This window comes from Protomyctophum parallelum (assembly GCF_964188405.1).
Source record: "Protomyctophum parallelum genome assembly, chromosome: 12".
NCBI lineage: Eukaryota > Metazoa > Chordata > Actinopteri > Myctophiformes > Myctophidae > Protomyctophum > Protomyctophum parallelum.
The window spans coordinates 13,536,929-13,550,728 of record NC_139712.1 but is presented as its reverse complement, the minus strand read 5'-3'; the positions used below and the strand labels follow the sequence as shown (position 1 = coordinate 13,550,728).

General features: G+C 46.8%; 1 protein-coding gene across 3 annotated transcripts in view; it reads left to right on the top strand.

Annotated features, from left to right (window-relative positions):
• The window catches only part of prpf4bb (pre-mRNA processing factor 4Bb), a 37,746-nt gene that overhangs the window by 9,792 nt on the left and 14,154 nt on the right, over nucleotides 1-13,800 (top strand). For all 3 annotated transcript variants that reach the window (XR_014570087.1, XM_083778815.1, XM_083778814.1), the window contains exons 4-12: nucleotides 994-1,306; nucleotides 2,576-2,942; nucleotides 3,345-3,550; nucleotides 5,049-5,413; nucleotides 5,992-6,147; nucleotides 9,299-9,460; nucleotides 12,346-12,427; nucleotides 12,581-12,791; nucleotides 13,163-13,236. Coding sequence is in view for 2 of the 3 variants with exons in the window: in XM_083778815.1 (XP_083634941.1) it covers nucleotides 994-1,306; nucleotides 2,576-2,942; nucleotides 3,345-3,550; nucleotides 5,049-5,413; nucleotides 5,992-6,147; nucleotides 9,299-9,460; nucleotides 12,346-12,427; nucleotides 12,581-12,791; nucleotides 13,163-13,236 (1,936 nt within the window). In the remaining variant the exon portion in view is untranslated. The remainder of the gene's footprint in view (nucleotides 1-993; nucleotides 1,307-2,575; nucleotides 2,943-3,344; nucleotides 3,551-5,048; nucleotides 5,414-5,991; nucleotides 6,148-9,298; nucleotides 9,461-12,345; nucleotides 12,428-12,580; nucleotides 12,792-13,162; nucleotides 13,237-13,800) is intronic.

The following is a 13,800-nucleotide window of genomic DNA, read 5'->3' as shown; positions in this document are numbered from 1 at the left end:
TAACGTCTTTAACAAACTACACTACAACTACAACAGAACATTTTGATTCCCTATACAGAGCTTAAAATTAACTGAAACAATTGTGTGGCAGTGAGTGACATGAGGTATTATTTTTTTCCCTAAGACATTTTAATGCAGACACAGGCCTGTACTACTCTGAATGGGAAAGTCTTATTTCTTACTTTTTAATAATAATAATAATAATTATTATTATATATATTTTATTTTATATTATTTTTGTACTATTTTGCGCCTGTCTGCATGGTCAGGGCATCAGTATTATATTCATATAATTAGACTGGATATTGTGATTTTACATATTGTAATTGGCATAAGTTTGATATTGGCATAAGTGTTCTTTTCCTGTTTTTTGAGTGGTGCAACCATTATAGACAGCTATGTGTGTGTGTCTGTATCCGAGCACGGAAATAGCATAATTATTGTCACCACCAAGTGTCACTGTTGTGCAGCCAGACAGACAGACAGAGGCCAGGGAGGAGAGCTTGTACAGTACAGTACAGTACAGTACAGTACAGTACAGTACAGTACAGTACAGTACAGTACAGTACAGTACAGTACTCGGCCTGAACAAAAATCTTTCTTTTTTATAAAAAGAATATTGTAAAAAAATATGCTATATCGTGAGTATATCGTTATCGTGATAAAAAAATGTCTATATCATGATATGAGATTTTGTCATATCGCCCAGCCCTAACGCACGCACGCACGCACAGGGACCACACACACACAGGGACTACACACACACACACACACACACACACACACACAAAGGTACTACATGCACGCACGCACGGGTACGGATTGAAGTTCAGGATTTCTTTCAAAATAACAGCTCGGGGTGCCGTGCAGATGTGGCAGCTTTTACTCTGAAAGCCCCGCTTGTGCTGTCTACGTAACATGCTATAAGTCTGTATAAAATGCTATATTAGTCGGTGAGATTAAGACGTTGCTTTTCGTCCAAAACGCATCCAGGAAACACAAGCGCAGCAAGGAGGCTGCCGGGGGCGGGCCCGGCTCCCCCTCCTCCCCACCCTCCTCCTCCCCCCCGGGGGTGGGGGGCGGGCCCCCGGGCTGCTCCGCCCTCTTTGGCTCCTCCTCCTCGTCCCTCCTGCTGGGCCTCAGGAAGACGGAGTCGTCGGAGTCCCCGTCGTCGGGCCACCCGTCCAGCCTGGACGACCGCGCTCTGCTGGAGGACCTGGAGAAGCAGAGGGCCATGATCAAAGCAGAGCTGGACAGCCAGCTGATGGAGGGCAAGGTCCAGTCTGGGATGGGCCTCATTCTGCAGGTTGGTACCCTGATGGAGGGCAAGGTCCAGTCTGGCATGGGCCTCATTCTGCAGGTTGGTACCCTGGTGGAGGGCAAGGTCCAGTCTGGTCTAGTGCTTTCTGGTCTAGAGGGGCGGGTAGCCTGGCCCAGCCAGCATGCTTTCTGGTCTAGAGGGGCGGGTAGCCTGGCCCAGCCAGCGTGCTTTCTGGTCTAGAGGGGCGGGTAGCCTGGCCCAGCCAGCGTGCTTTCTGGTCTAGAGGGGCGGGTAGCCTGGCCCAGACAGCATGCTTTCTGGTCTAGAGGGGCGGGTAGCCTGGCCCAGCCAGCGTGCTTTCTGGTCTAGAGGGGCGGGTAGCCTGGTCCAGCCAGCGTGCTTTCTGGTCTAGAGGGGCGGGTAGCCTGGCCCAGCCAGCGTGCTTTCTGGTCTAGAGGGGCGGGTAGCCTGGCCCAGCCAGCGTGTGTTCTGGTCTAGAGAGAAGGGTAGCGCTGTATAATGTTAGTTAGTTAGTTAGCTTCATTTATTGTCCACGTGTGGAATTTTGTCTTCGGTCTCAACAACAGTAAAAAACAAACAACAGTAACAACACTTACACAAAAACGAAAATCTAGCGAGACATAATATAGGTATAATTTAGTGGCTTAATGGCATTAGGAATGAGGGATTTTTAAAGATGTTACGGTTAGCTTCAGGTACTTTGTACCGTCTCCCAGAGGGAAGTAGTTCTAACTCCCTGCAGAGTTAATTAGCTATCTTGACAGCTTTTTTTTCTCGAAGTACTTCCTTGTAGATACAACTTAACCCATTTTGGGCGGGAACCTCTTTTGGTGTTAGCATTATGTTATGCTTTAGCTATTGAAAAATAGCAGATCTACAAGCTCATAGCACGCCACTCGGTGCGAGCTTGTAGGTCTGCAATTTTTTTTTAATCGAAGAACGACTGACATAGAAACGTAGCTTTTTCAGAAAACTGTCAGGATGTGGAAGACATTTTTAGAATCTGATCAAAATGGGTTAATTGTTTCTGTCTCTGTCTCTTCCTAGTAAAAATAGCAGATCTACAAGCTCATAGCGAGCCACCGAGTGGCGCGCTACGAGCTTGTAGGTCTGCTATTTTGGAAAAATCGAAGAATGACTGAACTAGAAACATAGCTTTTTCAGAAAACTGTCAGGATGTAGAAGAACGTTTTTAGAATCTGATCTCAGGTCAGAATGGGTTAATTGTTTGTCTCTTCCTAGTGAAAATACTAGATCTAATATTCCCCCCCTCCCGCCTCCCCCCCCCTGCAGGGCTACAACTCTGGCTCGGAGGAGGACGGCGGCGCCGAGTCTCGCGGCGTACGGAACGGCGAACAGAGGACCCAAAGGACAGCCGGGGGGGGAGGGGGAGGGGGGAAGGCCTCGGGGGCGTCGCCCAGGGCCGGGGGGGGAGGAGGGGGGAGGAGTGGCGGGGGGGCGAAGTCCAGGCGGGACTCGACGACGGAGGCCGGCGGCGGTAAGACGGCCTCGTCCAAACAGCAGCAGCGCCGGAGTCGCTCCGAGTCCAAGGACCGCACGACCTCCAAGGACCGCACGACTTCCAGGGACCGCACGACCTCCAGCAAGGAGCCCAGCAAGCAGGACAGGATGGCCAAGAGCGGCAAGGAGGCGACTAAAGGTTTCATCACCTTCTTATTTTTCTGAGGGGCGCTTATAGCCCCTCCCCTTGCCCCGTCCCTAGCCCCTCCCCTAGCCCCTCCTCTAGCCCCTCCCCTAAAATGTACGTCAACTTGTCCCTAAACACAAACATTAAATTAAAACATTAACAATAAAGAGAAATTAATGTTTGTTTTGACACTGTTTGTTTTACATCACCATTACATCACCTATAATCAACATGAGTTAGACTTTAATATATTAGCGCCCCTCACTTCACACGGGTGTGATTCTTTCTCACATGTTAGCATGCTAACACTGCTCTATGTTCTGTCCTGTTAGCATGTTAGCATGCTAACACGGCTCTATGCTCTGTCCTGTTAGCATGTTAGCAAGCTAACACTGCTCTATGTTCTGTCCCCAGACAGGAGCGCCCGCGGCAGGAGTCGCTCGAAAGACAGGAAGCGCTCGTCGCGCAGCCCGGTGGGGGCGGGGCGATCCAAAGACAGGGGCAGGAAGTTGTCCAGCAGCTCGCCCCCTGGGGGCGGGAGGCGGGCGGAACGGCCGGGCTCGGACCGCACCAAGCCCGACGTCGACGCGACCAAAGCCAACCAGGACAGGACGGCGGCGGTTCGTTTGTTTTATTATTATTTATTATTATTACCAAAGCAAACCAGGACAGGACGGCGGCGGTTTGTTTGTTTTATTATTATTATTATTATTATTATTACCAAAGCCAACCAGGACAGGACGGCGGCGGTTTGTTTTATTATTATTATTTATTATTATTACCAAAGCCAACCAGGACAGGACGGCGGCGGTTTGTTTTATTATTATTTCAAAACATTTTAACAAAAAAAAACATCATCAAAAAAGCTAAACTTTTCATAAGTTAATAACAAAAATCTAGGGATGCACGATGAATCGTAGCATAATCGGAATTGGCCTCGGAACATAAAAATACCATATCGGTATCGGAACGGTCTCAAAATAATATACATTTAATCTGTTTTCACCAGCAAAGAAAATTAAGCTATTTAATGTCTGTACTCATTGTATTAATGTACTCGTCTCATTGAGTTGTGAAAACAGACACTTGGAAAAGAGTACAGGCTATTTATTGATTGATTGAATACTTTATTAACAGGCTTTGGACCAATAAGCCCCTATAGGGCCTATAGGCTTGTTTCCATTGTGGTCCTCTGTAGAATATCAGAATCCGTATCGGCAGATTTGACTCGGTCATCATTTCATAATCGTGCAGCCCTACAAAAATCCAATGATTTCTTTTCCAGTAATGTCATGAAAAAAAAGAGAAAAAAAGAAGAAATTCCATAAATTAGGACAAATATTTAAGAATTAGAGACAATAGTAGATCTGATACGTTTTGGGAACCAGTTGCTTTTATAGAGTCTGAAACTACACCTCCCGAAATCTGACTTAAAGATGGAGTGCCATGATTTTTTCCCCACCCTAAAACATGATCATCAGCTCTTATTGTTATATAAGGAGGAAGAAGTTTTTCAAAAACGTGTACAGTATTTGTTAAAATGTCGTTTTTATGTGGGCACGCCCACCAGTTCATTAAGTATGCCTGGTTTGCCTGGTGGGTGGTGATTGGTGGTGACTGGTGATCCACCTGAACTGAAGCCGCACCCACAGCTGTAGTTGTATGATAAAGGGGGAGGGGTTAGGGGAGGGGGCTGATAGTGTGATGTCACTATATTACTGTTTTTTGGCCCGTTTGACTGTCAAGGGTTCAGCCTCCAGGAAGAAACCCTAAATACAAAGTTAATACACCATTGCACATAAAACCAACTCCAGGGTGTCTAATGAAGTACAGTCACCTCATAGACACATGACAAACTGGAAAACATTGAGTCACTCCATCTTTAACCCATTTGGGGCCTTTTGGTGGATCTGCTATTGAAAAATAGCAGATCTACAAGCTCATAGTGTGGCACCGAGTGGCGTGCTATGAGCTTGTAGTTCTGCTATTTTTTTTAAATCGTAGAACGACTGACTGAAACATATCTTTTTCAGAAAACTGTCAGGATGTAGAAGACATTTTTAGAATCTGATCTCAGGTTAAAATGGGTTAATCTGGGTCATTTCTGCCACCATGCAGGGCTCCCGGTCGCCCCCTGGTGGGCGCGGCAGGGCGGAGGCGCGCCCGGGGCGCTCCTCGGACGCGGAGCGAGGAGGAGGAGGAGGAGGCGACAAGCGGCCGGCCAAGTCGCCGTCCAAAGACGCGTCGTCGGGGAAGGAGAACCGCTCGCCTCAGCGTCGGGGGGGAGGGGCGGGGGGCGCGGCCTCGCCGCCCCCGCCTCGACACAAAGACGGACAGACGGCGTCCGCCGAGAGGACCACGTCCAAGCACTGTAGCCACTCCCCCTCCTCCAGAACCGCCAGGTCTCCGCCCCCCAGGAGGAGGAGCCGCTCCCCTCTGGACCCCCGCCGGAGAGACCTGGACCGGCCCGAGTCCCCAATGAGGTCAGAACATCTAAACATTCTCATTTCTGTGTGTTTTTATATCAAAGGTCCATAAAAACGATTGTTTTATTTATTTATTAAAACGAAAACGTGCTGCGTGATGACGTGTAGAGATACACATCGATAAAAGCCAATAAAATTGAAGCTCACCCGTTTAATTCCCCATATCTGCGCATCCGTCCAACACAGCTGCTACTGATTGCAGAAATCCTCCTTTCCGTTTCACTGCACCTTTAAAACACCGAAAGGGGTTCCCGCCCACAATGGGTTTAATTGATTACGACTAACCGATTAAATCGTTTCAGCGCCAAAAATATATTGCACAGATCAGACTAAAGGGCCTCCCACACCGTCTGCGAACGCCGCGCGTCAAAACAGCCGCCTCCGTTATTTTCAATGAACCTATCGCACACCGGCGCTCCGATGGCGCCGCGTCGCTGTGCACCCGGTGTGTGGTGGGCTTAAGAATAATGGTGTTGGTATGAGACTGTAGTGGAATGTCTCTCTGTCCTCTCCTGTCTGTCCAGACCTAATGTCTCTCTCCCCCTCTCTCTCTCTCTCCCCCTCTCTCTCTCTAGGAAGCGCCTGCGTCCAGACCTAATGTCTCTCGCCCCCGGGCGGTCGAGGGAGCGCAGGGTGAGTCGCTCTCCACTGAGGAGGCGGAGCCCGCCGTCACCACGACGACGCTCTCGCTCGCCCATCCGGAGGCGGAGCCGCTCTCCCCTGGCGCACAGGTGAGGCTGATGTCATAGTGATGTCATAGTGATGTCATAGACTCTATCCTGACACACACACACACACACAGCTTGGCGTCATGGATCAATCGATACGCACGGGAATCGATTTTGAAATAAAACATTGAATAGTCATATTAAAAAAGCGTCCGCTTTTGGATTCACATGCTGAGTGCGCGCACCGACAATTCAAAGATCTGCAATCTCATGCACTGTGTTGTGCATATAGGCTGAGTATAATGGCATGAATGAAACTAGGCCTATAGTTGGAACTGACCTGTTCCATCACTGTGAACTCCCATGCAGCAGAGCAGCTCCTACAGACCCAGACCAAAACACCTTTTCTCTTTGGCATTTAATTGCACCCGATCGTATTATTGTAATTATGTAGCCTATACTATTTGTTTTTGTTTTTTAATTATGTTCTTTTTGTGCGCTGATGGTGATGCTCCACTTGTTTCAGCCTGTAGGCCTACAGCACTTTGGTCAGCTTCTATTGTTTTAAATGTGCTATATAAATAAAGTTTGATTTAGGCCTATATTGGAGCAGGTGCTGGCAAATAACTAATTACTGTAATGCCATGCAGTGAAGTTGCGCAAATGTCAACTCAATTAGCAAGCGGAGCTGCTCTCATGCACTCTGCACTGTCTGCAGCACAATGACTGCAGATCTCTTCTTAAAGTTTACTTATTATGGTTTACTTTCAACCATAAACCATAATATGATTGCCAAACCTTGGATTATAATTCTTCATCGACCAACAGCGCATGCAGCATGACTATGAGGTAATTTAACTATGTGGGATTTCTCCATCGGCATCGCATGTCGATAAAAATGGGATTTCACTAGTGGCATTATTCAGGCAATACTCAACAGATTGTTACAATTCCAAGTGATCTATAATCTGTGAAGTTTATATATTTTTTCCCATACGCACACTCACAGTCACATTAACTTTATGATCAATCAAATCAACCGTGGTTGATTTTATTTCGTAGTGTCAGGCTTGAAGAGTTGACAAATGACAGAGGAGTTTTGATTATATATATCTTTATTTGATGGAGAGGTAATGCCTGTTTCAGGCGCTGTTCAATTGTTATATATTCAATTGTCAATATGCGCTCCTCTCTGTCTTCTGCAGCTATATCGCTGTTTTATTTTAAGCCTAATTAATTGTGCGTGTGCGTCACTGCTCGTCTCGCCCCCCCCCCCACCCAGTTTATAAAATGCCTCACTACTTTCATCGCACCTCGCCTCGCATCGCACCCGTGGGCGTCGAACTAATTTATTTAGAAGCGTCGATCATCAAAAACGTGATCGAAAGTCAGCCCTATAAAATACTAAGGTTGGACGGTTTGGGACATTTTAAAACCTCGGTTTTAACGGTCTAATTAATTTTAACGTGGCCATGCGTTCGCATTATTTCATTTTGTTAATCAGAGACTGCTATTACAGTCTGTCGCCACAAGATGGCCTCTTTCGCTATTGTGATGTCTCGTCAGTCATGTTGGCCTGTCTCTTCCCTCTCTGCCTACCGTAGTGTATTCTGTAGCCCCCAGGAACAGGCAAACATCTGCCTACCGTAGTGTATACTGTAGCCCCCAGGAACAGGCAAACATCTGCCTACCGTAGTGTATACTGTAGCCCCCAGGAACAGGCAAACATCTGCCTACCGTAGTGTATACTGTAGCCCCCAGGAACAGGCAAACATCTGCCTACCGTAGTGTATACTGTAGCCCCCAGGAACAGGCAAACAGCGTCATGAACGCATCCATAAACAATGCGCGACGACGCGCTGTAAGCTTGTAGATCGGCTATTTTCTGCACGCGCTCCGCAGTGTGGCGACGTATAATTAATTCTAGATTGGAAGTGGAGACGCAGCCGTTGTCTCGCATCAGATTATTTCAGCATGATCCACTGAGTTTAGTTCATGCCTCACAGAGAGTGGGCCAGTTGATCCACTGAGTTTAGTTCATGCCTCACAGAGAGTGAGCCAGTTGATCCACTGAGTTTAGTTCATGCCTCACAGAGAGTGAGCCAGTTGATCCACTGAGTTTAGTTCATGCCTGACAGAGAGTGGTCCAGTTGATCCACTGAGTTTAGTTCATGCCTGACAGAGAGTGGGCCAGTTGCTGTTGCTGATAGGAATATTTTTGCAATGCTGAGCTGCAACGATTCTGTTCTGTGACGGTCCCAGCATAGCTCTGTGTCATAGCGATCCACAGCAACAAGTTATTTTGTGACTTGACGTAAACCATACAGCGCACACACACAGCTTATTATTTAGCGCTTGTGTGTCACTTGGCTCGGACGGATGGATCATGCGACGCAGCCATTCTCCACTGCTTCCGTAAACAATAATCACGGCCACCCAACGCTCATGTCAGGTGAAACGGTTTGCCGGTTTTGACGGACGAAACCTTAATGATATAATTAAACCGTATCAAACCGTGAAACCGAAATACCGCACAACCTACCATTCCTCATGCCAACATAATATGACCATGTCGTTTTGATATCTTATTTGTTCCATGTTTGAATATTCTTTCCTAAGAGCGAACGGTCAGGTTTATACAGAAGATTCATCAGCCCAGCAGCCAACGCCATGCTGGCTTCTACTGGACAATGTTGTCCTTTTGTATTTTGCCACTGACCGTGCAGGTGGAAAGAGGGGCTTGGCGCCTTGGCCGCGGTGCCCGCTCTCGGCGCTTCAAAATATATATATATATTTTTTTATCGGTAAACCATTAGCCGTTAGTGTTGTCGGTAACCAATTAATAAACGGCTAACGGTTATCGGTTGGACACCCCTATTTAGAAGGCATTAGTAGAATCGTCCTCGGGTCAGAATGGGTTCTAATGTTGTGTGTATTATCCGGTCCGGTTCCTCTCATCTCATCTCAGGTCAGAATGGGTTCTAATGTTGTGTGTATTATCCGGTCCGGTTCCTCTCATCTCATCTCAGGTCAGAATGGGTTCTAATGTTGTGTGTATTATCCGGTCCGGTTCCTCTCATCTCATCTCAGGTCAGAATGGGTTCTAATGTTGTGTGTATTATCCGGTCCGGTGAACGGTTCCTCTCATCTCTGGTCAGAATGGGTTCTAATGTTGTGTGTATTATCCGGTCCGGTTCCTCTCATCTCATCTCAGGTCCGGGGACCGAGACCGCTACGGTCGTCTGCGACAGTACGGGCGCCGCTCCATGTCCCGCGACCGCGAGAGGAGGAGGAGGCGGAGCCGAGACGAGGACAAGTTCAAGGGCAGCCTATCGGAGGGCATGAAGGTCGACCAGGAGTCATCGGGAGAGGAAGTGTGAGTGTGTGTGTCTGTGTGACTGTTTGTGTGTGTGTGACTGTTTGTGTGACTGTGTGTGTATATGTGTGTGTGTGTGTGTGTGTGTGTGTGTGTGACTGTGTGTGACTGTGTGTTTGTGTGTGTGATCTAAATGATAACGTCTAATCAAAGATCCTGCGTTAGACGGCCCACCGCTAGTGGTGGGGAAAAAAATCGATTAGTCAATTAATCGCGATGCCATCATGGGCGATAATTCATCGATGCACAAATGTCAAACATCGATTATATAATGTATTTTTTTTACCGGAGCAAAAGGGCGGAACTAATCTGCGACTGGCTGCGTCGTCGTACCGGACCGTTTAGAGTGACGCACACACAGCGCTCGCACACGCTTTAGCTTTCAACAACCAAAACAGAACGAGTTACCAACGCGGAGGGAAAGAGAAAAAAGATGACAGAAAGGGAACATTTTGGATTGTATGAGGTTGAGGGGACACGAGAACTCGATAAAACTCACACCATCGACCGCCTGTGAAATGTGGCCGAGATGGGACGATGTAGTGTGGCTCCAAAGTGCTAACATGGCCCGGGAATCCGTCGCTCCCCACGACCGAATGTGAACGTAAATCCTTTGCAGTGCCGATGGACTTCGTAATTCTAGACGCCTTTTCTTAGTGCATGGGCACATTGGGCAGCTGTCCGTGTGTTCGGGATCGGGATGGTTGTCTTGACTGCATCTCTGGATGTCAGTGGGCAATATGGTCTTGTATCGAGTTCCCGTGTCCCCTCAACATCATAGAATCCAAAATGTTGCCATACACTTGTAAAATACTTTAAACCAAATGCTCCTTAATGTGTGCAAACAAACAGAAAGGTGCAACATAATAGTCTCAATAACTACCCCAAAGCTTCCTTAATGACACTTCAGTAACTGAAAATTAAATCCCTGAATAAGGAAACAAAGAAAAGCACCTTTTTTGTCCTAACAAAGAATAAAGGCAATTTGACAGTGCTGCTGACCTCAACCGAAATCCTGCCCATGTATTTCTATGACATGACATCTTATGTCATTATTAATATATATTTATTGTATGCTTGTACAAACTCATTCTTTTTTTTTAAAGAAAGCTGCTTATTGCTGTTCTGTATTTGGCCACGGACACCCATCTGAAAATATTTTCTTCTATGGACCCCCCTAGAAGCAAAGATTTGAGTTAAAAACGTGCACTGTGAAAGAATATATATATTCATAATCATTAGAAAGCACTTTGTTTATTAGTCACACAGTGACTGAGTGATTAACAGTGAGTGATTAATCATGATTAATCGGGATTAATCGAATCGTAACATAGCCCAATTAATCAGGATTAATCGGGATTAATCGAATCGTGACCCTCGGAAACGATGTGTAATCGCATCGCCAGGTACCTGGCGATATCCGCCACTACCCACCGCGGTCCCGTCGCTAGTCGCGGTAGATTTAATCATACCTCCCGTTGTTGTCGATCGCCTCTAGAGTGTTTTGGCTACATTTAGCTACTTCAGCCACATCCGGGATAACATCCGGTCTGTCGCTAAATGTGCTCTGCTGCTATAAATCGCTGAGTGCTCTGATTTAATGGATTAAATAACCCTGTGCGATCGGGGTGATAAAGGACTGTCTGTGTGTGAACAGGTGATAAAGGACTGTCTCTGTGTGTGAACAGGTGATAAAGGACTGTGTCTCTGTGTGTGAACAGGTGTTAAAGGACTGTGTCTCTGTGTGTGAACAGGTGTTAAAGGACTGTGTCTCTGTGTGTGAACAGGTGTTAAAAGACTGTGTCTCTGTGTGTGAACAGGTGTTAAAGGACTGTGTCTGTGTGTGAACAGGTGTTAAAGGACTGTCTGTGTGTGAACAGGTGTTAAAGGACTGTCTGTGTGTGAACAGGTGTTAAAGGACTGTGTCTGTGTGTGAACAGGTGTTAAAGGACTGTCTCTGTGTGTGAACAGGTGTTAACACATTTAGTACAGGAAGTGCCTTCAAAATAAAGGCTATAGAGTGCCAGAGTTGTCTGATCGCTTTTACTTTGAAAGCCATGAAACAGGAAACACTTGCCTAAAAAAGTTGACTTTACAAAGGGACCTCACATCCCCGATCATCTTAATATATTGTTTTACGCTCCAAAAAACGTTCATATTTTGCGGGAGAGACGGATGAGGAGCAGAAATGAAGCGCCAGCATATCGATCCATTCATCACCGCGGAGAGCGCCTTGGATTAGGAGATACGAGTCATTCTTTCGGCCGCGCTAACATGGGAGTCAATGACAAGCTAATGGTTGCACTGAGCGTTAGCATACGGCAAGCGAAAAGCGAAATGCCAAAAAAAAAAAAAGGAAAAATTCTGAATATTCTTATCTCGCCCCGCGTCGCTGGGACGTCGCTAGGACGTCCTCACACGTCAATAGTACTAATATTTCGGGGTCCTTATGACGTTCTCAGACGTCCTATGTATAGAATCTGTTAAAGGACTGTCTCTGTGTGTGAACAGGTGTTAAAGGACTGTCTCTGTGTGTGAACAGGTGTTAAAGGACTGTCTCTGTGTGTGAAGAGGTGTTAAAGGACTGTCTCTGTGTGTGAACAGGTGTTAAAGGACTGTCTCTGTGTGTGAACAGGTGTTAAAGGACTGTCTCTGTGTGTGAACAGGTGTTAAAGGACTGTGTCTCTGTGTGTGAACAGGTGTTAAAGGACTGTCTCTGTGTGTGAACAGGTGTTAAAGGACTGTCTCTGTGTGTGAACAGGTGTTAAAGCACTGTATCTGTGTGTGAACAGGTGTTAAAGCACTGTCTCTGTGTGTGAACAGGTGTTAAAGGACTGTCTGTGTGTGAACAGGTGATAAAGGGCTGTGTCTCTGTGTGTGAACAGGTTGGACTTTGACGACCCTGAAGAGTTGGACGAAGAGGCTCTGATCGAACAGCGACGCCAGCAACGCCTCGCCATCGTCCAGGTCTCGTTCCCTCCTCTCCTCTCCTCTCCTCTCCTCTCCTCTCCTCTCCTCTCCTCTCCTCTCCTCTCCTCTCCTCTCCTCTCCTCTCCCCTCCCCTCCCCTCCTCTCCTCTCCTCAGGCCTAAATGTTGTTAATGTTGAATTATTCCAACAGAAATACAAGGCGGGTGGCGAGGACCCCTCCTCCACCAATCAGACGTCGGAGCCCAGCAGCCCTCAGAGCAGCACGCGGAGCCGCTCCCCCTCCCCCGACGACGTGCTGGAGCGCGTCGCGGCCGACGTCAAGGAGTACGAGAGAGAGAACCTCAACACCTTCGAGGCCAACATCAAGGCCAAGCACAACCTCATCGCCCAGGAGAAGGACGGTAAATAGACCTTTAATAATAAACCTTTACATCAAGGCCAAGCACAACCTCATCGCCCAGGAGAAGGACGGTTCAACTTTCCCACAAACTCCCGTAAACTCCCTGTATATTAACTGTATATGCCGCTTTTTACATTTATTACATCATCAGACCAGCATCCACTAATCACAATTATTTTAGATAATCACACTTATTTGTGTATAATCTCGTCTTATCGTTTCCATGTTGAGGAATGTCATTTTCAGACAATTATCAAAAATAGTAGAAATAGCAGATCTACAAGCTTACAACATGTCACTTTGTGACGTGTTGTGAGCTTGTAGATCTGTGTCTCCAACCTCCGTCTCTCTCTGCTGCCCCCTGCTGTCCAGGAGCCAACCCAAAGAAGCCGTCGGCCCCCGACATGTTTACAGAGTCGGACGACATGTTCGCCGCCGACTTCGATGTGAGTCCCACAGGAAGTACAATAAATAACACATGAAGTACAATAAATAACACAGGAAGTACAATAAATAACAATGTTTATGTTAAATACTGGGACAGACAGAGATACTATTGAATTGATTAGAAATGGCTCTGCTTTAGGTGTGTGTGTGTGTGTGTGTGTGTGTGTGTGTGTGTGTGTGTGTGTGTGTGTGTGTGTGTGTGTGTGTGTGTGTGTGTGTGTGTGTGTGTGTGTGTGTGTGTGTGTGTGTGTGTGTGTGTGTGTGTGTGTGTGTGTGTGTGTGTGTGTGTGTGTGTGTGTGAGAGACCAATTACACCAAGGGTTAATGTGTGTTGCACAACATGAACTATATACCTCTCCCGCATACATACCTTGAATAGTGATTTACAACCAGATATTTTACATAATTTACTAACTAACATTATTGTGTTAAAACAGTTTAAGGGCCCCAGACGGAGATTGATCAATAGGATGATGATTATTGATATCAAAATCGATCGCATCGCTCCACAGGCTGGGAGCGTCTGTTGCGCAACATTCCATGTTGCGCAACAGTGGGACGAA